Here is a 27195-nt window from a genome sequence, read left to right on the forward strand (position 1 = left end):
AGTGTAGGCATTAGGCATGACTTGCGAGTATCCAGACCTTACTTGTCCAGTATTTGAGAATGAGAGCACTTAGTGACTTGCAACAAAACTGTACACACAATGTCAAACCACAGAACTTTTTCTCACTGACAATGCCCACAAAATGATGAAAATAAAAAAAGTTTATCGCTTAGTACATTTTCATTGTTCGTGCTGTAAAACTGCTGCGTTATTATTTGTTGGCTACTAACTCTATTTGCAACGCATTTCACAGATGGTATATATGCCACTGAACATACCTACAAAATTATATCATTTTACGACACGTCATTCAGGAGATATGATGTCATAAACATTTAGGTACATCAAAACAAAACTGCAGGCAAAATTCATTAGAGATAAAAGTGAACTATGTGCACAGACAACACAAAAGTTTTGTGAGTATGATACTGAGTCATATTGTATAAAACTGCTGCTGGAGAAAACCAGTGTTTCGGCCATGTTTGCAGCAGCCTCCTTCTGGGACTTCTGTCACCAGTAGACCCAGAAGAAGGCCGCTGCAAGCATGGCTGAAACGTTGGTTTTCTCCAGCAGTAGTTTTACACAATATGATGTGGTACCATACCCAGAAAACTTTTATGTCGCCTGACTCTAGGCACAGAAGCCTACACAGTTGTATGTGTACAGATATGGATGAAATATGTTCAATACCCGTGACATACATACAAAAGCAAACCTACACTGTGTGATCAAAAGTATCCGGACACCCCAAAAACATGTTTTTCATATTAGGTGCCTTGTGCTGCCGCCTACTGCCAGGTACTCCATATTAGCAACCTCGGTAGTCATGAGAGAGCAGAATGGGGCGCTCCGCAGAACTCACGGACGTGGAACGTGATCAGGTGATTGGGTGTCACTTGTGTCATATGTCTGTATGCGAGATTTCCACACTCCCAAACATCCCTAAGTCCTCTGTTTCCAATTTGATAGTGAAGTGGAAACGTAAACGGACATGTAAAACACAAAAGCATACAGGCTGACCTTGTCTGTTGACTGACAGTTGAAAATGGCTGTAATGTGTAATAGGCAAACATCTGTCCAGACCGTCACATAGGAATTCCAAACTGCATCAGGATCCACTGCAAGTACCCTGACAGTTAGGTGGGAGGTGAGGAAACTTGGATTTAATTTTCGTGCGGCTGCCCTTAAGCCACACATCACGCCGGTAAATGCCAAATGACGCCTCGCTTGGTGTAAGGAGTGTAAAAATTGGATTATTGTTGAGTGGAAAAATGTTGTGTGGAGTGTCAAATCATGGTACACAACGTGGCGATCTGATGGCAGGGTGTGGGTACGGCGAATGCCCGGTGAATGTCATCTGCCAGTGTGTGTAGTGCATACAGTAAAATTCGGAGGCAGTAGTGTTATGGTGCAGTCGTCTTTTCATGGAGGGGACTTGCACCCCTTGTTGTTTTGCATGGCACTATCACAGCACAGGCCTAAATTGATGTTTTAAGCACCTTCTTGATTCCCACTCTTTAAGAGCAATTCGGGGATGGCGACTGCATCTTTCAACACGACCACGCACCTGTTCATAATGCACCGCCTGTGGTTGCGTGATTACAAGACAGTAACATCCTTGTAGTGGACTGGCCTGCACAGAATCCTGTCCTGAATCCTATAGAACACCTTTGGGGTGTTTTGGAACGCCAACTTCACGCCAGGCCTCACCAATCAACATAGATCCCTCTCCTCAGTGCAGCACTCCGTGGAGAATGGGCTGCCATTCCCCAAGAAACCTTCCAGCAACTGGCTGAATATATGTCTGTGAGAGCGGAAGCTGTCATCAAGGCCAACACTGTACTGAATTCCAGCATTACTGATGGAGGGCATCACGAACTTGTAAGCCATTTTAAACCAGGTGTCCAGATACTTTTGATCACATAGTGTATGTGTCAAAGACTTCTCTTAAATCTCTGGATTGATATAAATGAAACTTGGTACACGTATTACTTACTATAGGGAAAGAAATACTAATGGGGTAAGAACCAGCAACCTCCTGTTGAGGTAGAGGTGATAATGTGGAGAGAGAAGGGGGTTTCAGGAGATGGACAGACAGACAAATAGGAGGGAGGAGGAGATGGAGAGGGGTGGAAGAAGCGGATGTCACAGACAAGTGCTAAGCAGATGAACAGAAAGGGAGGAGGAGGATATGGACAGAGAGAGGGGGAAGGAGGAGATGGACTAATAGACGATTGGAATAAATATATACCTGGCAATCCTGACTATTCAGCCAGTTTTTTCTTTTTTTATATAGTATTACATAGCTGTTATTTTTAAAGACATTATGTGTGTCTAATTTCTTGAACTAAAACTAGATAAATGTAAGCAAAGAGGTTATACTTGCTTGGTTTTGTCAATAATAATTTTGAGGAAAAAGAACAAACTGTTCAAATTGGAAAAACTGGTAGTTCCTTATTTGTGAGCTGTAGGAAAGGCGACAATTTGTCAGCAACCCAAGACCATTAAAATCACATACCAGAAACCGGCTGTAGACAAATAATTTTGAGAATGTGATGATATATATGATCCATTTGACAAGAACATGGAGATGACAACCCAATAGAAGAATTTGGTATTCTGATCATGATAGTTTCCACGACAGGATTGGCTTTCCCTGTGAGGCTTCTGTGCTCCACCGTCATCTTGACAGGACTGCATACTAATGGCTCCTAGATTCCCAGCCACCAAGCCAACATCAGTCACTTCCAGTCAGCCATCTCGCACTTGTCTGGCCGTGGTAGCCTGTGGCATCAGCCCCCACATAGCTTGCCACCGGCCATGGTTGTTGATTATTCAATGTTTCACTGCACCTGAGACACACTGATTGTAGCAGCCGCTGTGACCTACAACAATAATTCACCGCCAGATGTGTGGGTAGAGGCACACTCTTCCAACATCACCAGATATGGGCTTGAACTACTGTAGTAATAAAAGAACTGCACTGCCTTCGAACAACTTCCAACTCACCCCAACCCGCTATCCTTCCCTGGGGCATAGCCACAGTCTCTACACTAAATTGGCTTCAATTTATTAATTCTCTTTATTTGGCTGTCAAGGGTAACTAACCGTTGAAAGTCATTATTGTTTAATTGTGCACTGAAGTACGTAATAAGAGAATGGTATAGGACTAACCTAAAGAACACAAGAAGTAGAAGCTCCAAAAATGAGTTTAGACTGCTTCGAATTTGCTGACAAGCAACCAGCCAACAAATTAAATCACTGCAAATAAATTGGCTTTAGAATATTGTTTGAAAAAAAGGAAAAAAGAGAGAAATAATACTAACTAATCCATCACTTGCAAATAACAGTACAATAGAAAAACACGAAATCAAAACTGTTGATTGAATTTAAGTATTTTGGTGAAACATAATACACAACCTAAACAAGAAACTGACGTGGCAAAGAGAATAAAAACCTGAACAAAGCAAATGACATTGCCAAAAACACACATGACCAAAAAGACCTATCAACAGTTGCAGGATTAAAACCTTATAAGGTAGTAACACATCCTGAAATAACATTTGCATCTTCAGAAGAGGTAATACAACATGAAGTTACAGAATACTAAAGACACAAAGAATAATAATTAGGAAGTGCATGGAGAATAGCTTCAGATTAAACAGTATACAAGAAAACGAAACTGGTAATAAACTTGATCAGAAAGAGAGACCCTCATTCTTTTGACATTTGATCAGAACACCAGAAAACATAGTTAGTAAGAGAACAATAGAGAACATGTGGAATACTAAGAGCAACATTAAATGGATTACAGAAATTAAGGAAGTTTTAAGAGAAATGAAATTTAAAGTAGATGATTGAGAAAACAACAGACAAAACCAAAATACTGCAAGACATTCAAACAGACCACAAAAGAAGATAAATAAAAGTACTACAGCAAGGTTGATCTCAAACAAAAAAAGGAAACAACTTATAATATGTTTGTTTATATCTGAACAAATGAAGATATAGGGGAAAGACAGAAGAGCAAGAAGAATCCTTTGTATAATAATAAATTACATTAAACCTTTGTGTAACTATTGTATTATTGAATTGAATTGTGTTATTGGATAATAGCAATTCATTGTATAAACCTTTGTATAAATTATTAAAGTGGTGCAATGAAGGCCATAAAATTAATAATAATAATAATAATAATAACAATTATTTTTAATAATAGTTTTCATTTACTTGCCCAGGTACAATAAAAATGAGTAATTTTATGTTCAAATAATAATGAGCAATGCATTCCTGTTTGGCACAAAGTTCGTATATAGATATTTCAATGTGTCTGCATTATTAATTTCCCTCTTGCCTTTTAGCTGAACATAATTTTTCTATATTTTCAATTCAAATATTTTTAAAGTTAGTGACACATCTAATTTCTCATTGTTGGCTTGCATTGCACAGAACTGTGTCTAAATTTTAATATCTTTATTTCATTTTTTCTCATGATTCAAGTGCTACGTTCCAGTGCTCACATTTGTTTAGTTCAGTTCTACATCTACATCTACATCTACATGACTACTCTGCAATTCACAATTAAGTGCTTGGCAGAGGGTTCATCGAACCACAATCATACTATCTCTCTACCATTCCACTCCCAAACAGCGCGCGGGAAAAACGAACACCTAAACCTTTCTGTTCGAGCTCTGATTTCTCTTATTTTATTTTGATGATCATTCCTACCTATGTAGGTTGGGCTCAACAAAATATTTTCGCATTCAGAAGAGAAAGTTGGTGACTGAAATTTCGTAAATAGATCTCTCCGCGACGAAAAACATCTTTGCTTTAATGACTTCCATCCCAACTCATGTATCATATCTGACACACTCTCTCCCCTATTACATGATAATACAAAACGAGCTGCCCTTTTTTGCTCCCTTTCAATGTCCTCCGTCAGTCCCACCTGGTAAGGATCCTACACCGGGCAGCAATATTCTAACAGAGGACGAACAAGTGTAGTGTAAGCTGTCTCTTTAGTGGACTTGTTGCATCTTCTAAGTGTCCTGCCAATGAAACGCAACCTTTGGCTCGCCTTCCCCACAATATTATCTATGTGGTCTTTCCAACTGAAGTTGTTCGTAATTTTAACACCCAGGTACTTAGTTGAATTGACAGCCTTGAGAATTGTACTATTTATCGAGTAATCGAATTCCAACGGATTTCTTTTGGAACTCATGTGGATCACCTCACACTTTTCGTTATTTAGCTTCAACTGCCACCTGCCACACCATACAGCAATCTTTTCTAAATTGCTTTGCAACTGATACTGGTCTTCGGACGACCTTACTAGACGGTAAATTACAGCATCATCTGCGAACAGCCTAAGAGAACTGCTCAGATTGTCACCCAAGTCATTTATATAGATCAGGAACAGCAGAGGTCCCAGGATGCTTCCCAGGGAACACCTGATATCACTTCAGTTTTACTCGATGATTTGCCATCTATTACTATGAACTGCGACCTTCCTGACAGGAAATCACGAATCCAGTCGCACAACTGAGACGATACCCCATACGCCCGCAGCTTGATTAGAAGTCGCTTGTGAGGAACGGTGTCAAAAGCTTTCCGGAAATCTAGAAATACGGAATCAACTTGAGATCCCCTGTCGATAGCGGCCATTACTTCGTGCAAATAAAGAGCTAGCTGCGTTGCACAAGAACAATGTTTTCTGAAACCATGCTGATTACGTATCAATAGATCGTTCCCTTCGAGGTGATTCATAATGTTTGAATACAGTATATGCTCCAAAACCCTACTCCAAACCGACGCCAATGATATAGGTCTGTAGTTCGATGGATTACTCCTAATACCCTTCTTAAACACTGGTGCGACCTGCGCAATTTTCCAGTTTGTAGGTACAGATCTATCGGTGAGCGAGCCGTTGTATATGATTGCTAAGTAGGGAGCTATTGTATCAGCGTAATCTGAAAGGAACCTAATCGGTATACAATCTGGACCTGAAGACTTGCCCGTATCAAGCGATTTGAGTTGTTTCGCAACCCCTAAGGTATCTACTTCTAAGAAACTCATGATAGCAGCTGTTCATGTTTCAAATTCTGGAATATTCCATTCGTCTTCCCTGGTGAAGGAATTTCGGAAAACTGCATTCAATAACTCTGCTTTAGTGGCACAGTCGTCGGTAACAGTACCATCGGCACTGCGCAGCGAAGGTATTGACTGCGTCTTGCCGCTTGTGTACTGTACATACGACCAGAATTTCTTCGGATTTTCTACCAAATTTCGAGACAATGTTTCGTTGTGGAACCTATTAAAGGCATCTCACATTGAAGTCCGTGCCAAATTTCGCGCGTCGGTAAATTTTAGCCAATCTTCAGTATTTCGCGTTCTTCTGAACTTCGCATGCTTTTTCCGTTGCTTCTGCAACAGCGTTCGGACCTGTTTTGTGTACCACGGGGGATCAGTTCCATCTCTTACCAATTTATGAGGTATGAATCTTTCAATTGCTGTTGCTACTATATCTTTGAATTTGAGCCACATCTCGTCTACATTTGCATAGTCAGTTCGGAAGGAATGGAGATTGTCTCTTAGGAAGGCTTCTAGTGACACTTTATCTGCTTTTTTAAATAAAATTATTTTGCGTTTGTTTCTGGTGGATTTGGAAGAAACGGTATTGAGCCTAGTTCAGTTAATATTCAGTCATAGCAAATGTCTTTTGACCTGTTCAGTCACCACAAGAAGACTGCAATATGTAACAAGTTTGAGAGGGAAGCAGTGGACCATAAAAATGAGAGCTCCAATAAATTTCTCATTTTATCATTAAAAAAATACCATGTTACTAATTCTGAAGGTGTTTGGGGAACATTCATCAAGAGGAGAAGGTTCACATTTTATCAACTTGTGTAATTCAGCACCAATTTTTTAATTTTTTTTTTCTATTGTCTAGTCACCATAAGCAAAGGTACCACAATACTTAAAACACATGTAGGGTTACTTCTCTTGAAGACAGAGGGTTCAAATCCTGGTCATAGAAGAAATTTTTGTCACTTATACTTGGCTGGCACAGAGGAAAAGGAAAGATAGTATACTGTTCTTTGTAGCCATACTGCACACCAATTTATGATTAAAATGGGTCTGTTCGCCCACATCTCACAGACTGAGAGTGTAACAATAAATAAAATCATTCTTCTGACCAGTGTAAATGTTTTATCTAACAACACTTCAGCAGGTGATGTGTCAGTTTAACAATTTATTTGCTGAAGCAGCTTCTTATTTGCTACCATGAGGCTGTGTGGACATAGTCTCAGGACTCGTAACCTAGAAAAATCTAAAGTGATCATTATGAACCATCTCTGGGATCAAGAATCTGATGATAATGATCATGTTGTCAGATGAACCTTCTAAGCTGCACAATTCCTTTTGGTGCTGTTCAACAGAAATAACCTATATTACAACATACATCCTTCTGTCTCATTGGCATCAAATCACGTTAAAATCTAAACATAGCCCTAATAATCCTTTATGCTAAAACACTTATGCTTAAAATATAACACAACATGCACATCCTGTAAAGGGTAGGTGCCAGCCTACACAAACACTATATTTCAGTTTTGAAATTCCATCTATTACTTCGTGTCCCAAGCAAGGAAGTCCTACAGCCTACTGTGTTAAGAGAGTACATAACAGGACAGAGAACAGAGATATTAAATGTGAATAATATTTAATATATCTAAAAACAAAGAAGATGTGACTTACCAAACGAAAGCGCTGGAAGTTTGATAGACACACAAACAAACACAAACATACACACAAAATTCTAGCTTTCGCAACCAGCGGTTGCTTCATCGGGAAAGAGGGAAGGAGAGGGAAAGATGAAAGGATGTGGGTTTTAAGGGAGAGGGTAAGGTGTCATTCCAATCCCGGGAGCGGAAAGACTTACCTTAGGGAGAAAAAAGGACGGGTATACACTCGCGCGCGCACACACACACACATATCCATCCACACATATACAGACACAAGCAGACATATTAAAAGGCAAAGAGTTTGGGCAGAGATGTCAGTCGAGGCGGAAGTACAGAGGCAAAGATGTTGTTGAATGACAGGTGAGGTATGAGCGGCGGCAACTTGAAATTAGCGGAGGTTGAGGCCTGGCGGGTAACGAGAAGAGAGGATATACTGAAGGGCAAGTTCCCATCTCCGGAATTCTGACAGGTTGGTGTTAGTGGGAAGTATCCAGATAATCCAGACGGTGTAACACTGTGCCAAGATGTGCTGGCCGTGCACCAAGGCATGTTTAGCCACAGGGTGATCCTCATTACCAACAAACACTGTCTGCCTATGTCCATTCATGCGAATGGACAATTTGTTGCTGGTTATTCCCACATAGAAAGTTTCACAGTGTAGGCAGGTCAGTTGGTAAATCACGTGGGTGCTTTCACACGTGACTCTGCCTTTGATCGTGTACACCTTCCGGGTTGCAGGACTGGAGTAGGTGGTGGTGGGAGGGTGCATAGGACAGGTTTTACACCGGGGGCGGTTACAAGGGTAGGAGCCAGAGGGTAGGGAAGGTGGTTTGGGGATTTCATAGGGATGAACTAAGAGGTTACGAAGGTTGGGTGGACGGCAGAAAGACACTCTTGGTGGAGTGGGGAGAATTTCATGAAGGATAGATCTCATTTCAGGGCAGGATTTGAGGAAGTCGTATCCCTGCTGGAGAGCCACATTCAGAGTCTGATCCAGTCCCGTAAATTATCCTGTCACAAGTGGGGCACTTTTGGGGTTCTTCTGTGGGAGGTTCTGGGTTTGAGGGGATGAGGAAGTGGCTCTGGTTATTTGATTCTGTACCAGGTCGGGACGGTAGTTGCGGGATGCGAAAGCTGTTTTCAGGTTGTTGGTGTAATGGTTCAGGGCTTCCGGACTGGAGCAGATTCGTTTGCCACGAAGACCTAGGCTGTAGGGAAGGGACCGTTTGATGTGGAATAGGTGGCAGCTGTCATAATGGAGGTACTGTTGTTTGCTGGTGGGTTTGATGTGGATGGACGTGTAAAGCTGGCCATTGGACAGGTGGAGGTCAACGTCAAGGAAAGAGGCATGGGATTTGGAGTAGGACCAGGTGAATCTGATGGAACCAAAGGAGTTGAGGTTGGAGAGGAAATTCTGCAGTTCTTCTTCACTGTGGGTCCAGATCATGAAGATGTCATCAATAAATCTGTACCAAACTTTGGGTTGGCAGGCTTGGGTAACCAAGAAGGCTTCCTCCAAGCGGCCCATAAATAGGTTGGTGTACGAGGGGGCCATCCTGGTACCCATGGCTGTTCCCTTTAGTTGTTGGTATGTCTGACCTTCGAAAGTGAAGAAGTTGTGGGTCAGGATGAAGCTGGCTAAGGTAATGAGGAAAGAGGTTTTAGGTAGGGTGGCAGGTGATCGGCATGAAAGGAAGTGCTCCATCGCAGCGAGGCCCTGGACGTGCGGAATATTTGTGTATAGGGAAGTGGTATCAATGGTTACAAGGATGGTTTCTGGGGGTAACAGATTGGGTAAGGATTCCAGGCATTCGAGAAAGTGGTTGGTGTCTTTGATGAAGGATGGGAGACTGCATGTAATGGGTTGAAGGTGTTGATCTACGTAGGCAGAGATACGTTCTGTGGGGGCTTGATAGCCAGCTACAATGGGGCGGCCGGCATGATTGGGTTTGTGAATTTTAGGAAGAAGGTAGAAAGTGGGGGTGCGGGGTGTCGGTGGGGTCAGGAGGTTGGTGGAGTCAGGTGAAAGGTTTTGTAGGGGGCCTAGGGTTGAAGCTCCGCCTGGACATCAGGAATGGGATTACCTTGGCAAACTTTGTAAGTAGTGTTGTCTGAAAGCTGACGCAGTCCCTCAGCCACATACTCCTGACGATCAAGTACCACAGTCTCCTTGTCCGCCGGAAGAATGACGATGGATCGGTCAACCTTCAGATCACGGATAGCCTGGGCTTCAGCAGTGGTGATGTTGGGAGTAGGATTAAGGTTCTTTAAGAAGGATTGAGAGGCAAGGCTGGAAGTCAGAAATTCCTGGAAGGTTTGGAGAGCGTGATTTTGAGGAAGAGGAGGTGGGTCCTGCTGTGATGGAGGACGGAACTGTTCCAGGCAGGGTTCAATTTGGATAGTGTCTTGGGGAGTTGGATCATTAGGAGTAGGATTAGGATCATTTTTCTTCGTGGCAAAGTGATATTTCCAGCAGAGAGTACGAGTGTAGGACAGTAAATCTTTGACGAGGGCTGTTTGTTTGGTTGAATCTGGGAGTGGGGCTGAAGGTGAGGCCTTTGGATAGGACAGAGGTTTCGGATTGGGAGAGAGGTTTGGAGGAAAGGTTAACTACTGAATTACGGTGTTGTGGTTCCAGATTGTGTTGATTCAAATTTTGAGGTTTTGGGGGGAGTGGAGCAGGAAGTGGGAGATTGAGTAGATGGGAGAGACTGGGTCTGTGTGCAATGAGAGGAGGTTGAGGTTTGCTGGAAAGGTTGTGAAGGGTGAGTGAGTAGCCTTTCCAGAGGTGGGAAACCAGGAGATTGGATAGTTTTTTGAGGTGGAGGGTGGCATGCTGTTCTAATTTGCGGTTGGCCTGTAGGAGGATGCTCTGAACAGCCGGTGTGGATGTGGGAGAGGGAAGATTGAGGACTTTTATTAAGGATAGGAGTTGACGGGTGTGTTCATTGGCTGAGTTGATGTGTAGGTGAAGGATTAGGTGGGTGAGGGCAATGGATTGTTCAGTTTGGAACTGTTGTAGAGACTGATAGAAAGAAGGGTTACAGCCAAAGATGGGAACTTTAAGTGTGAGGCCTTTGGGGGTAATGCCAAATGTCAGACAGGCCTGGGCAAATAAAATATGGGAGCGTAATCTGGCTAGGGCGAAGGCATGTTTGCAGAGGGAATGTAAATAAAACTTAATGGGGTCGTTGTGGGGATGTTGTCAGGGTGACATGGTATTAGAAGGTGGAAAGTGTGACATGAGGCTGAAATGAAAATGAAAATAAAAATATATGGGGAGAGATAAAGGTGAACTGGAAAGCAACTGGAGATCTGGTGTGAAAAAAGGCGAAAAAGTGTTGGTAAAAGCTGAGCTATGTTGATCTTGTGGTGAACTTGGGTTGGTAAACAACGATGTGCACAAAGGTTAGGTGGTTGTATTGCCTCCAAAACACGTTAAAGGGTGGAGAAATTCGGGAAAATTTCGAAAAAAGGAGTGGTTTTGTGGTGGCAGATTATGAAAATGAGGCTAACAATTGTCTGAAGAAGAAATAATGACCTTAAAACCTGTGGGAAGCGGCTAAAAATGATCAGTGATGTGGGAAAAACGGAAATGGACATAAAGCGAAAGTTATTAGAACTAGCCGAAATGGTTGTTTAATAGGTGAAAGGAACTGTTTGTGAACTGGAAACGGTGGATTTTATAGCAGCGGTAGTGTTTAAAGCGGAAAAGAAAAAAAATTTTGGTTATGGTTTGAAAGTGGGTTACGTATTATTGACTATATATAGGCGGGATAAAATTGTATGGTAGATTACGGTAAAAGGGAGAAGGTGAATACAAAGTGAAACTACTTGCAAAAACAGAAAGAGAAAATAAGATGACAGAAAAGATTTCGAAATGCAACAGTGACAATAACAAACGTAATTTTTGGGTTCAAATTAATGATATGAATATAATAGAGGGAAACATTCCACGTGGGAAAAATATATCTAAAAACAAAGAAGATGTGACTTACCAAATGAAAGCGCTGGCGGGTTGATAGACACACAAACAAACACAAACATACACACAAAATTCTAGCTTTCGCAACCAATGGTTGCTTCATCGGGAAAGAGGGAAGGAGAGGAAAAGACAAAAGGATGTGGGTTTTAAGGGAGAGGGTAAGGAGTCATTCCAATCCCGGGAGCGGAAAGACTTACCTTAGGGGGAAAAAAGGACAGGTATACACTCGCATACACACACATATCCATCCGCACATACACAGACACAAGCAGACATTTGTAAAGGCAAAGAGTTTGGGCAGAGATGTCAGTCAAGGCGGAAGTACATAGGCAAAGACGTTGTTGAATGACAGGTGAGGTATGAGTGGTGGCAACTTGAAATTAGCGGAGGTTGAGGCCTGGCGGGTAACGAGAAGAGAGGATATACTGAAGGGCAAGTTCCCATCTCCGGAGTTCTGACAGGTTGGTGTTAGTGGGAAGTATCCAGATAACTTGGACGGTGTAACACTGTGCCAAGATGTGCTGGCCGTGCACCAAGGCAATTATCATCCTCCACCAACACCATCACCACTGCCAACACCACAAATTCCCAACACCTCACAGCCTGAGCCCCCACTCAGTCTTCAGCTTCCCATGCAGGTTTTTCTTGAATCCTGAGACATCCGTTCGTTCCAAAGGCCTAATCTTCAGTTTCAAGCACAAATTTAATCACACTGTCCTAGTCAAAGATCTCCTCTCATTCACTTTAAACTCAATTGGAAATACTATTTCGCCACACAATCCCAGCTCAGAACCAACAGAGTGAACATTGAACCCTGCCTAGAACACTTCCAACCCTAATATCAAAAGTATCCTCCTCTTCCCTAAAAACATCTCCTCCGGAAGTCCTCACTTCCAGCATTGCCTCTCAATCCTTTCTGAAAAAGTCACTGAATACTTGTACCTTAGTCAAGCTGAGCTGCAGTAACCTGAAGGAAGATCACTCCATCATCCTTCCTGTGGACAAAGGCTCCGAACCTTCAAAAAGTCACAGAAACTGCTGTGGGCACCAGGATACAACCCTTGTCCTACACCAACCTTTGCATAGGCTGCGTGGGAGAAGCATCCCTCAAAACCCTGTGGCTTGGCTCAGGTCAGTGAATGACATCTTTGTGATCTGGACTGATGGTTAACAATTCTTTCACTTCCTGCAACAGCTTAACTCCTTTTCCAGCTCATATTCACCTGGTCTTTTTCAAAACCCAAAGCCATCTTCCTCAATATTGGCCTCTGCCTCACTGCAGTTCACATCCAAACATCTGTCAATACAAAACCAACCAACAAGCAACAGAATCTACATTTTGATAGCTGACTCCATGTCAAATGCTTCTTTTCCTACAGACTGGGCATCCACAACAAACATCTGTATCATCCAAGCCTTAATTGCCTCAATATAGTACTTCACCCAGGTTATTACTTTCACAATTGCAGCTCTGAAATGAGAACCTCTCTCCCTGATATCCTCCCCACCTCCGTAATATCCATGTCATACTATCTGATATTCAAAGATCATTATCCCTATCCCCTGAAGTTGATCCCACCATAAAATCTGCCCCATGCACTCTCTCACTCACTACCAACTACTCCAACCCCATCACAATTAAATCTTGCAGTATCACAGGCAGAGTAACACGTGAAACCACAGTTTGTTTACCTACAAATGTTTGTATGCTGCCCAGTATTTTATACAGGAAATGATCACCACTAAACTGCCTGATTGTATAAATGGCTATTAGCAGAACTGTCTGCTGTACCCAGTTGCTGAATATGCTTTACAGTTTGACACCACACAGGCTTTTAGAATTTTCACCGAATCTTCCTTTCCCTGAACTCCAGAGAGGGGAACTTGACATCCGACACATCTTCAATTCCAGACATTATCTTGGGCTTAACCTCCATTAACGTACAGTCCCCCGTCTTTTTTCGCTAAACCTAACACAACCTAACTTAGGGGTAGTAGGGGTAATTTACTCCCACACCACATGTATACAAATAATGAGGTGTGTATATACCAGATTGGTTGAAGTTGCTCCAGGTGTTCCTGAGTGTTGCTTGTATTTCACACATTTTCAACCTCACTCTCAGAAAACTATCAATTTGATTCTAATATTGGCTATTCTCAAATAATTTAACATTTCACAGCAACCTCTAGGATTGGTGGGGATATATTTCCCCCACAGTATTGTAATATACATAATGAGTCCTATTAGAGTATATATAAAATTTGGTTAAAACTGCTCTGGGCAGTCATAACTTGTGCTTTTATGCCACCCCCCTTTTCACCTCAACCCCAATGGCAGGTGGGTGGTTCTTACCCCATAGTGCTTGTTTCCAGACAGTAAATGATATGTAGACCAAGTTCGATTGAAATTGATAAAGTAGTTTAGGAGTTATGGAACATACACTCCTGGAAATGGAAAAAAGAACACATTGACACCGGTGTGTCAGACCCACCATACTTGCTCCGGACACTGCGAGAGGGCTGTACAAGCAATGATCACACGCACGGCACAGCGGACACACCAGGAACCGCGGTGTTGGCCGTCGAATGGCGCTAGCTGCGCAGCATTTGTGCACCGCCGCCGTCAGTGTCAGCCAGTTTGCCGTGGCATACGGAGCTCCATCGCAGTCTTTAACACTGGTAGCATGCCGCGACAGCGTGGACGTGAACCGTATGTGCAGTTGACGGACTTTGAGCGAGGGCGTATAGTGGGCATGCGGGAGGCCGGGTGGACGTACCGCCGAATTGCTCAACACGTGGGGCGTGAGGTCTCCACAGTACATCGATGTTGTCGCCAGTGGTCGGCGGAAGGTGCACGTGCCCGTCGACCTGGGACCGGACCGCAGCGACGCACGGATGCACGCCAAGACCGTAGGATCCTACGCAGTGCCGTAGGGGACCGCACCGCCACTTCCCAGCAAATTAGGGACACTGTTGCTCCTGGGGTATCGGCGAGGACCATTCGCAACCGTCTCCATGAAGCTGGGCTACGGTCCCGCACACCGTTAGGCCGTCTTCCGCTCACGCCCCAACATCGTGCAGCCCGCCTCCAGTGGTGTCGCGACAGGCGTGAATGGAGGGACGAATGGAGACGTGTCGTCTTCAGCGATGAGAGTCGCTTCTGCCTTGGTGCCAATGATGGTCGTATGCGTGTTTGGCGCCGTGCAGGTGAGCGCTACAATCAGGACTGCATACGACCGAGGCACACAGGGCCAACACCCGGCATCATGGTGTGGAGAGCGATCTCCTACACTGGCCGTACACCAGTGGTGATCGTCGAGGGGACACTGAATAGTGCACGGTACATCCAAACCGTCATCGAACCCATCGTTCTACCATTCCTAGACCGGCAAGGGAACTTGCTGTTCCAACAGGACAATGCACGTCCGCATGTATCCCATGCCACCCAACGTGCTCTAGAAGGTGTAAGTCAACTACCCTGGCCAGCAAGATCTCCGGATCTGTCCCCCATTGAGCATGTTTGGGACTGGATGAAGCGTCGTCTCACGCGGTCTGCATGTCCAGCACGAACGCTGGTCCAACTGAGGCGCCAGGTGGAAATGGCATGGCAAGCCGTTCCACAGGACTACATCCAGCATCTCTACGATCGTCTCCATGGGAGAATAGCAGCCTGCATTGCTGCGAAAGGTGGATATACACTGTACTAGTGCCGACATTGTGCATGCTCTGTTGCCTGTGTCTATGTGCCTGTGGTTCTGTCAGTGTGATCATGTGATGTATCTGACCCCAGGAATGTGTCAATAAAGTTTCCCCTTCCTGGGACAATGAATTCACGGTGTTCTTATTTCAATTTCCAGGAGTGTACATACATACATACATACATACATACAATGATTTTTATACATGTATTGATTATGCCTGTTTGATTATTTTCTTTAATGCTTTTTATTTCTCATCTTTATACTCCTCTTCATGTCCTCCCCATACCACCACCACAAGCCTCACTTTCTGGTTTTTTCTCCATCTCCCTTTCCTCTTAGTTCTTAATTGAAATACATATTTCATTTCTCTTTCTAATATTCCATCTTTACTTCAGACTCATTTTGTATCAGCTCTTAACTGAAGTAGGCACAGTGCTGACCAATATTTCACTGTAGTATCTTTGACCCCCCCCCCCCTCTCTCTCTCTCTCTCTCTCTCTCTCTCTCTCTCTCTCTCTCTCTCTCTCCCCCCCCCCTCCCTCCCTCCCTCCCTCCCTCCCTCTTTCTCTCTGCCTCCTTCTCTCTCTCTCTCTCTCTCTCTCTCTCTCTCTCTCTCTCTCTCTCTCTCTCTCTCTCTCTCTCACTGATGCCTCCACCTTCATTTCTATCTCCCCTCCTCCTCTTCACAACAGGTGTATGTCTACTCTCTTGGGGTCAGAGTGATCTATTCTCCCTTTTTAACCTTCTACAATGTTTTCCCCTTTCCTCCCCGAGGAAGGAGCTAACAGTTCCAAGGCTAGGATAGTTCCTTGTACATTTATATGTATCTGTCAGCAGTAGTAAGAATTTCACCCACTGAACATAAGTACTGACCAGCAATTATGTCTTGTAATTTTATAGTTTAAGTAAATGTCACAGGTGAAAGAATTTTTATCCACAAAATAATTCTAAATACTTATTTTAAATTTACAAAGAGACAGAATGGCTTGTCGATACTAATCTTGAGGCAAAATTCCCACACTGGTGATAAACGTATAAAATGTAAAACACTAATCCTAGCTTTCAAAACTATTAGTTCCTTCCACAGGAGGGCAAGAGCACAGCTAAGGGAAGATTAGAAAGTAGCAGTAGGTCACTCAGTCACCAGGATGAGCTAGACACGCCTGTTATGTGGATGAGGGAAATGAAGATCACTTCATATTTATTTACTCTCATCCTCACAACAGGTGGGTCCTAGTTATCTTGGATCTGTGTTACCTGCCATTCCTTTCTAACCACCCCCTTGCCTATCCATCTTACCTTCTTAAGGAAAGAACTAATGGCGCTGAAAGAATCCGCATATTGCTAGGGTGATAATACTGCACACAAAAAATTGGTAAAAACATTATCTATCTGACTGAAATAACTGCTACTTATCCATTTCACATTCTGCCTGGATTGGTTCTGACACAAAAACAAAATTTACCAATAAAAGTTTCTTTTTAATCAGTATTATTGGCATAAGTCCTATTCAAAAATAAATGAATAAATTATAATTTTAAATGTGGTAAATTCTTTGCATATGGATCCACTGTTTATAATTGAACTGTGTTTGCTAAAACAGAATGGTCTAACAAGTAAAAATAACTATTTTCCAATTAAAATTAAAAACTGACAAACTATTATGCTGATGCATATTATTTGCATGCATGATGTTTGTGAAGTGTTTCCAGTGTTAAAATATTAATGAGATGAATGTTAATTAATAAATTAAAGTTTAATGTCACTATATGAAATAATTTACTTGCATCCACTCTCACGTACCAAGGTAGTTTGACATGTTGCCCTCTTTAGTATAATATGATAGATTTAAAATTTGTTCTTACCAAAATGGTGCAATATAAGGTATGCAAATAAAGATATATTGGATGATCTTAATGAAGTGATCAGCTGCAAAGTTTTATATTCTATAAATTTTAGAGTACTTACTGTCAGATTAAAATTATATGCTGGATCTAGTGTTTCATGGATTATTTTTCTCAACTTGTTTGCAATTTTAATCTGTCAGGAAGTTTTGAAATTATGCACATTCTACTGCAGAATAAAAGGTTCATTTTGGAAACATTAGTCTCTGACCACAATCTATTGGTTATGAACTGTAGATTAAAACAGAAGAAACTGCAAAAAGGTGGGAATTTAAGGAGATGGGACCTGGATAAACTGAAAGAACCAGAGATTGTACAGAGTTTCAGGGAGAGCATAAGAGAACAATTGACAGGAATGGAGGAAAGAAATACAGTAGAAGAAGAATGGGTAGCTTTGAGGGATGAAATAGTGAAGGCAGCAGAGGATCAAATAGGTAAAAAGACGAGGGCTAGTAGAAACCCTTGGGTAACAGAAGAAATATTGAATTTAATTGATGAAAGGAGAAAATATAAAAATGCAGTAAATGAAGCAGGCAAAAAGGAATACAAACATCTCAAAAATGATATCGACAGGAAGTGCAAAATGGCTAAGCAGGGATAACTAGAGGACAAATGTAAGGATGTAGAGGCTTATCTCACTAGGGGCAAGATAGATAGATACTGCCTACAAGAAAATTAGAGACCTTTGGAGAAAGGAGAACCACTTGCATGAATATCAAGAGCTTTGATGGAAACCCAGTTCTATGCAAAGAAGGGAAAGCAGAAAGGTGGAAGGAGTATATAGAGGGTCTATACAAGGGCGATGTACTTGAGGACAATATTATGGAAATGGAAGAGGATGTAGATGAAGATGAAATGGGAGATATGATATTGCGTGAAGAGTTTGACAAAGCACTGAAAGACCTGAGTCGAAACAAGGCCCCCGGAGTAGACAACATTCCATTAGAACTACTGACAGCCTTGGGAAAGCCAGTCCTGACAAAACTCTACCATCTGGTGAGAAAGATGTATGGGGCAGGCGAAATACCCTCAGACTTCAAGAAGAATATAATAATACCAATCCCAAAGAAAGCAGGTGTTGACAGATGTGAAAATTACTGTACTATCAGTTTAATAAGTCACAGCTGCAAAATACTAACACGAATTCTTTACAGACGAATGGAAAAACTGGTAGAAGCCGACCTTGGGGAAGATCAGTTTGGATTCCGTAGAAATGTTGGAACATGTGAGGCAATACTGACCCTACAACTTATCTTAGAAGAAAGATTAAGGAAAGGCAAACCTACGTTTCTAGCATTTGTAGACTTAGAGAAAGCTTTTGGAAATGTTGATTGGAATATTCTCTTTCAAATTCTGGAAGTGGCAGGGGTAAAATACAGGGAGCGAAAGGATATTTACAATTTGTACAGAAAGCAGATGGCAGTTACAAGAATCAAGGGGCATGAAAGAGAAGCAGTGGTTGGGAAGGGAGTGAGACAGGGTTGTAGCTTCTCCCCGATGTTATTCAATCTGTATATTGAGCAAGCAGTAAAGGAAACAAAAGTAAAGTTCGGAGTAGGTATTAAAATCCATCGAGAAAAAATAAAAACTTTGAGGTTCGCCGATGACATTGTAATTCTGTCAGAGACAGCAAAGGACATGGAAGAGCAGTTGAACGGAATGGACAGTGTCTTGAAAGGAGGGTATAAGATGAACATCAACAAAATCAAAACGAAAATAATGGAATATAGTCGAATTAAGTCGGGTGATGCTGAGGGAATTAGAGTAGGAAATGAGACACTTAAAGTAGTAAAGGAGTTTTGCTATTTGGGGAGCAAAATAACTGATGATGGTCGAAGTAGAGTGGATATAAAATGTAGAATGGCAATGGCAAGGAAAGCGTTTCTGAAGGAGAAAAATTTGTTAACATCGAGTATAGATTTAAATGCCAGGAAGTCGTGTCTGAAAGTATTTGTATGGAGTATAGACATGTATGGAAGTGAAACATGGATGATAAATAGTTTAGACAAGAAGAAAATAGAAGCTTTCGAAATGTGGTGCTACAGAAGAATGCTGAAGATTAGATTGGTAGATCACATAACTAATGAGGAGGTATTGAATAGAATTGGGGAGAAGAGGAGCTTGTGGCACAACTTGACTAGAAGAAGGGATCGGTTGGTATGACATGTTCTGAGACATCGAGGGATCACCAATTTAGTAGTGGAGGGCAGCGCGGAGGGTAAGAATCGTAGAGGAAGACCAAGAGATGAGTACAGTAAGCAGATTCAGAAGGATGTAGGGTGCAATAGGTACTGGGAGATGAAGAAGCTTGCACAGTATACAGTAGCATGGAGAGCTGCATCAAACCAGTCTCAGGACTGAAGACCACAACAATAACAACAGTCTATCTTGGTATGTACACATAACGGAGACCTGGAACTGTGTACTGGTTTTGCTGAGATATCCGTATGTTCATGGTTAGTTACTATTTCTGTTACAAAATGTCTCAGAAAATTATGAACAGAATTATGCTGTCTTCAAAACTGTATGTTGTGTATGAAAGGTGTTCAATAAGTAATGCAACACAATTATTTTTCTGGTCAGTTTCGGTTGAAAAAATGTAGAATTTATTGTGGGGCATAATGAAACATCCCTGCTCCAGCCCCTATAGTCTCATAAGGTTGCGTCAGGTGTCAGTGCTATACATTGCCTCCAAAAGGCATCTGTAATGGAGGGGCATTTCAAGCAAAGAGCTGTCATTGAGTTTCTTTTGATGGAAAACCAGAGCTTTCCAGATATTCGTAGGCACTTGCAGAATTTCAGTCATCATTGCAACAAGGATGCGCAAACCTGTCCAATCTCCTGCATGCCGGCTAACTGCACACAGCTGTGACTCGTGCAATGCTAGAATGTGTGGTCACTTGCATTCGAGGTGATCGACGGATCACAATCAACACATTGCTGCACAACTGGGTGTCCCTGTTGGTAGTGCTGACACACTTGTCCACCAGTTGGGGTACTCAAACGTTTGTGCTCGCTATGTTCCTCACCACCTAACAGAAAACCACAAAGACCAACAAAGGACCATCAGTGTGGAGTTGCTTGTACGTTATGAGGCTGATTGCGACAATTTTTTCTCGAACCTAGTCATTGGTGATGAAACTCAGATGCATCACTTTGAACGAGAAGCAAAAGAGCAATCCATGGAGTGGAACCACACCACTTCTCCTCTGAAGAAAAAGTTCAGAGCCAGGCATCCTCATCCAGTAAAACCATGGCTACGATCTTCTGGGTCTCTGAAGTGATTGTTCTGTTTGATGTCCTCCCTCATGTTGCAACGACCAACTCTTGAAGTGTATTGTGCTTCCCTTAGGAAACTGAAGAAATGCCTTCAGTGTGTTTGTCACAACAAAAATTGAAATTAGCTTCTCCTTCTCCATGACAATGCAAGGTCTCATGGAAGTTTGCACACCCAAGAAGAGTTCATTCAACTTCTTTGGACAATTCTTCCTCATGCACCCCACAGCGCGGACATTGCACCTTCCAACTTCCATCTGGCCCAATGAAGGATGCTCTGTGCAGGAAACAGTACATTAATGACGTGAGGGTACTGATGCAGCAAGACATTGTCTCCTCCTTCAACCAGTAGAGTGGTACCCTACAGGCATAAAGGCCCTCTCAGTAAGGTTACCCAAGGCCATCACGTTGAACAGAGATTATGTTGGTACATAGGGTTTTGTTGCCAAAAGAGGGAATGATTTGGTGTAGTGGAATCCAGAATAAAACCAAATTGATTTCACAAATGCCCCTCATACAATTGAAATGTAATTGAAATACCACCTAAATTTATTTAATGGGTAAACATTCTAGTCTGTGGTTTATTAATCTTATTGTCCAGTTGACCTTTTAGGTGTGAAAATTGGCAGATAACTGGAATCATACACACTGGTCAAAGAAATCAAGAGATTTATCCCTTCCAGCCTCATTTTGGTTGATTGTATCCAACATAGTTTCAAAGCCAGGTAAATAATTTATCATTATTGGTAGTTGTGTAAATCGCCAAGTAGTCGTTTGTGTTTTAGCAACAGTGAACGACTAACTTATTTCTCAATTTTGTAGTGTTCTTGTTTCCATTGTTAATGGTATATATTAGCACCCCCTTTTTTTTCCAGCATTGATCTGAAGCCTTCCGCAGTCCTACGCCCTTATCAAGAGAAGAGCCTCCGTAAAATGTTTGGCAATGGTAGAGCTCGGTCTGGTGTTATTGTTCTGCCATGTGGTAAGTAACACTTAGGTCTATCATAAATATTTGTGGTAAAGATACCATGTTGTTCATGCAGCTATGAAAATTTGCATAGCAGAAGCCGAACTGTGATTTATATTGCAAACCTCCATTAGTTTAAAAATTGCAAGGAACAAAATAAACGGAAATGTATGAACAGATTGTGGATGAACATGCAGTTTTAATCTTCTTTTGAAATTTGAATACAGTTTGCATTCTGATGTTACGGTATGTGAAATGGATTTGGGGGGGGGGGGGGGGGGGTGTAACTTGTAAGATAACCAAATCGATTTTTTGTCATTTCTTCTTCTTTGCCTCTGTAGCCATGAAACTGAGAAGCTTAACAAATAGTGGATTTTTTAAATAATTTATGGAATTTCACAGTTTTGGATTCACTTTTACATACATTTTTTATTGAACTTGATCCCATATTGTTCAGACGATGATCTGTTCTGTAACTTTGTGAAAAAGTAGCACATAAATCAGGTTAACTCTCATGTCGAACAGCAGTCCAGTGGCAATTTATCAGATAAATTATATCAATGTTGAAGCACAGTTTTTAGAAATACTATGCGTGAGTGGATCGAGTGTTGTTATAAAAGTCTTCAAAACAAAACCGGCACAGAACACAATTCATATTTACATCGTGTGTCACAGTAAATACAGTGTTTTACATAAATCTATTAAAGAAAAAGTTACACAGAGACATTTCATTCAGTCCAGTTCTTAATGAAAGTTGTAACATACAATAATCAATTGTTCTAATCACCATGATTGTCCAACCTTTCTAGTATTTGCAACACAGTTTAGTTAAAATAGTCACTAGCTTGCATCAGAGTATTCACTAGCGGGTTCTTAGGTAATGACATTACTAAGTTTTCATGTTTCTACCGCAACATCTGTATATAAATAAATACTCCACAACCCACTGTACGGTTTGTGGTGGAGGGTACTCTGTATCACTTCTAGTCATTTCCTTTCCTGTCCCACTTGAAAATAGACCAAGTGAAAAATGACTGTCTCTATGCCTCCATATGAGCCCTAATTTCTCGTATCTTATCTTTGTGGTCCTTACACGTAATGTATTTGGAATCAGTAGAATTTTGTGGCTGTCTGCTTCAAATGCCAGTTCTCTAAATTTTCTCAGAAGTGTTTCTCGAAAAGAACGTTGCCTTCCCTTCAAGGACTCCCATTTGAGTTCCTGAAGCATCTCCATAACACTTACGTATTGTTTCAACCTACCGATAACTAATTTAGCAGCTCGCCTTTGAATTGCTTCATTATCTTCCTTCAATCCCACCTGGTACGTATCCGAAACACTCAAACGTTACTCAAGAATGGGTCTCACCAGTGTCCTATATGCTGTCTCCTTTACAGGTGAGCCTCTCTTTCCTAAAATTTCCTAATAAACCGAAGTCAACCATTCACCTTCCCTGCCACATTTCTCATATGCTCATACCATTTCATATCACTTTGCAACATTATGCCCAGATATTTAAACGACTTGGCTGTGTCAAGCAGGAGACTAGTAATACTGTACCTTAAAATTATAAGTTTGTTCTTCCTATTCATCCGCCTTAACTTAAGTTTTTCTACATTTAGGGCTATGTGCCACTCATCACACCAACTAGAAATTTTGTCTGAGTCATCTTGTATCTTCCTACAGTCACTCAACTTCGACACTTCACCATACACCACAGCATAATCAGCAGACAACCGCAGAGTGCTGCTCACCCTGTCTGCCAAATCATTTACATTTATAGAGAACAACAGGAGTGCTATCACACTTCTGTGGGGCACTTCTGATGATACCATTGCCTTTGATGGACTCTCGCCATCGAGCAGTACATATTGGGTTCTATTATTTAAGAAGTTTTTGAGCCACTCGCGTATCTGTGAACTTATTCCGTATGCCTGTACCTCCTGTAACAGCCTGCAATGGGACACCATATCAAATGCTTTCCAGAAATCTAGAAATATGGAATCTACCTGTTGCCGTTCATCCATAGTTCTCAGCAAGTCATTTGAGAAAAGAGCAAGCTGAGTTACCCCTGAGCGATGCTTTCTAAAACCATGCTAATTTATGGACATAAGATTCTCAATCCCAAGAAATTGTACTATATTTGGACTGAGAATGTGTTCATGGACTCTGCAGAAAATGGATGTTAACAAAATTGGTCTGTAATTTTGCTGGTCTGTCCTTTTGCCCTTATTATATACAGGAGTCACGTGCACTTTTTTCCAGTCACTTGGGACTTGGTGCTGGATGAGAGATTTGTGATAAATGCAAGTTAGGGAAGGGTCCAATGCTGTAGAGTACTCCTTGAAAACCAGAATTGGGATGCCATCTGGACCAGGTGACTTATTTGCTTTTCAGCTCTTTCAGTTGTTTCTCTACACAAGTATGCTTATTACTCTACCACCTATACAGGAGTCTGTTCAATTGTCAAATGGCAGTATGTTTGTACAATTCTTGTGTGTGAACGATTTCTTCATTTCGGACTTCGTTTTGCTATCTTCCACTACCATACTAGACTGGTGAACAAATGACTGGATGGAAGCCTTAGACCACTTGGCAATACCTTAGGACCAGAATTTTCGTGAGTGCTCTGTCACCTCTAGAATTGCAGCCTAGAATCATAATTGAATATAAGGCCTAAAACATGGTAAGAGAGAAACATCTCATAAGTAGATTTACAGTCTACCACCTTAAATTCAGCCATCTTACCGCAAAAATGATTATTCTCAACAAACCATAAGGATATTGGTACTTTATACTTCTTATTTGGAGCGTGAGCAGGAATAGTAGGAACATCAATAAGAATACTTATTCGTGCTGAACTTGGTCAACCAGGATCTCTAATTGGAGATGACCAAATTTATAATGTTGGTAATTGTTGTATGCTTCATGCATAGATCTTTTCACATCCATGAATCTCGACTAACCTTTGCTTGTAGTCATTTGCGTGTTCTCTTTTAAACCAAGACTGCAACAGCCTCTGCTTTCTCAGCATTTGCAATACCTTAGGACCAGAATTTTCTTGAGTGCTCTGTCAGATCTTCTGCTAAGGCATGATGGTGGTAATTGTTGTATGCTTCATGCACAGATCTTTTCACATGCACAAATCTCGACTAACCTTTGCTTGTAGTTGTTTGCGTGTTCTCTTTTGAACCAAGACTGTAACAGCCTCTGCTTTCTCAGCATTTTCTGAATCTCATTATTAAACTACGGTTGGTTTTTCGCCTCCTTAATTGACTTATGAGGCACATAACTCTTCAGACCATGATTTACAATCTGCTTAAACATTGCCAATCCTACTGAAACTAAGTGATGTTGACATTTGACGTAGACAGTTAATTGACAACTGCTTATCTGCTCTTTCTAGAAGAAACACTCATCTGGCCTTCTTAATTGTCTTATTAACTTTCATTACCATAGTTGCTATAATGACGTGATCATTAATCCTTGTTTCTATACTGACATCGAAGAGGTTCGACCTATTTGTGACTAAAAGGTCTAAGATTTTTGCGTTGCGTGTGGGTTGCCAAACTAGTTGCTCATGACATTTTTCTGGAAACTTGTTCAAAAGTACTTTGCACAACTGTCTCTCTGTACCCTATGCAATGAATCCAGACACATCCCAGCCCATATTCGGTAGCTTAAAATCACCTCTTACTGGTATTGCATGATCTGGGTATTTACAAGCTATGACTGTAGACTTCCTTTGAATGAGTCTAGAACTATAATTGCCGAATTGGGTGGCTGGTAAAGACATCCAACAATTAACTTGGTTTCACCTAGACCTGTTATACGTGACTAGATAACTTCATTGTCACACTCAATTTTAACCTCAGTAGGCTTCAACTACTATGAAACTCCCCCTCCTACAGCCTCTAATCTGTTTTTTTATATACATTCCATGTCTCGCTAAATAATGCAGGACTTTCCACTTTGGGTTTTAGCCAGCTCTCAGCCTTCAGAATAATTTGAATCTGAGAACTTTCTTAGAAATACTTTTACAATCCACTGATAAAATTTTGACAGTCGAAGTGTCTTTACTCTGAATGCGGTTCTGACATGCCATGCTGCGTATCGACTGGCGAATGTTCATCAGAGTACCTCAAACTACCAACTAGCCTAAAAAAACGTCATTTGCACTCCACAAGTTCCCTGCTACCCGAGTAGCTGTGTTCTTTGTGTAGTGCACCTGTGACCTATCAAGGGTGTGGGCCAGAAAAAATGAGATTTATAGTCAAGCAAGTACAGGGCTATAAATACAAAATCAGGCAGGGGTAGTCCATTGGTAGGTGTAACAGTGAATAATGAAACGAGCATTGTGGGTAAGCTGCTATGAACATGCATGGTAGAATTTCGCACAGAGCAAATGTAATCGGCATTAACACCTGGTTTTAAAATCATGAAAGGAGCAGTATATGTGGAAGAGATCTAGAAAGATGGAGGTTTCAAATAGGCTACATAATGGTGAGATAGAGATTTTGAAATCAGATTTTGAACTGTAAAACATTTCCAGCGGCAGGTGTGAAATCTGACTGTAATGTATTTGCTATGAACTGCAGACCAAAGCTGAAGAAATTGCAGAAAAATGGGAAATTAAGGAGATGTGACTTGGATAAATTGGAAGAGCCAGAAAGTTTTAAGAGTTTCAAAGGAAGCATTAAACAGTGATTGACTGAAATAGGGAAAGGGGCGCAATAGAAGATGAAATAATGAAGGCAGCAGAGAATCAGATAGACAAAAAAAACAAGGACCAGTGCAAATCATTGGATCACACAGAAGATACTGATATTTAACTTACAAAAGAAGATAATATAAAAATGCAACAAATGAAGCAGGCAAAAGGGAATACAGGTATCTAAAAAGTGAGACTGACAGGAAGTACAAAATGACAACAGAGAAATAGCCAGACAAGAAATGCAAGGAAGTAGAATCATGCATAGCTAGGTGAAATACATGCCACCTATAGAAAAATTAGAGAGACATTTTGGAGAAAAGAGAAGCAACTGTTGAGTATCAGGAGCTCAGATTGCAAGCTAGTACTAAACAAAGAACAGAAAAGTGGAAGGAATATATAGAAGAGCTACACAAAGGAAAAAAACTTCAAGGCAGTATTATACGAGGGTCGTTCAGAAAGTAACCTCCGGTTGATTTAAAAAAATACACCAAGTTAACTAAAAATATTTTTATATATACATCTTACAACTACATCTTTGCACTATTTTTCTACATAGTCTCCATAGCGATTGAGGCACTTATCGTATCTCTTCACAAGCTTTGAAATTCCTTCTGCATAAAAATCACCCGCTTGTGCCTGGAGCCAGCCTGTGACCGCATCTTTGAGCTCTTCGTCGTCATCAAACCGCTGTGACCCGAGCCATTTCTTCAAATGCATGAAGAGGTGATAATCACTTGGCGCCAGGTCTGGGCTGTAAGGTGGATGGTTGATAACGTCCCACTTGAAGGACTCAAGAAGGGCCGTTGTTCTGCGAGCAGAGTGAGGACGGGCGTTATTGTGCAAAAAAACGATACCGGAAGTCAGCATACCACGGCGTTTGTTCTGTATAGCCCGTCGTAACTTTT

The 27195-nt window shown here is 41.5% G+C and overlaps 1 protein-coding gene across 1 annotated transcript in view; it reads left to right on the plus strand.

Moving 5' to 3' along the window:
• Positions 1–27195, plus strand: part of LOC126473861 (general transcription and DNA repair factor IIH helicase subunit XPB) — a 102033-nt gene that overhangs the window by 37676 nt on the left and 37162 nt on the right. The window contains exon 9 of the mRNA XM_050101189.1: positions 21487–21593. Coding sequence (XP_049957146.1) covers positions 21487–21593 — 107 coding nt within the window. The remainder of the gene's footprint in view (positions 1–21486; positions 21594–27195) is intronic.

The sequence above is a fragment of the Schistocerca serialis genome, chromosome 4 (assembly GCF_023864345.2).
Source record: "Schistocerca serialis cubense isolate TAMUIC-IGC-003099 chromosome 4, iqSchSeri2.2, whole genome shotgun sequence".
Classification (NCBI taxonomy): Eukaryota; Metazoa; Arthropoda; class Insecta; order Orthoptera; family Acrididae; genus Schistocerca; species Schistocerca serialis.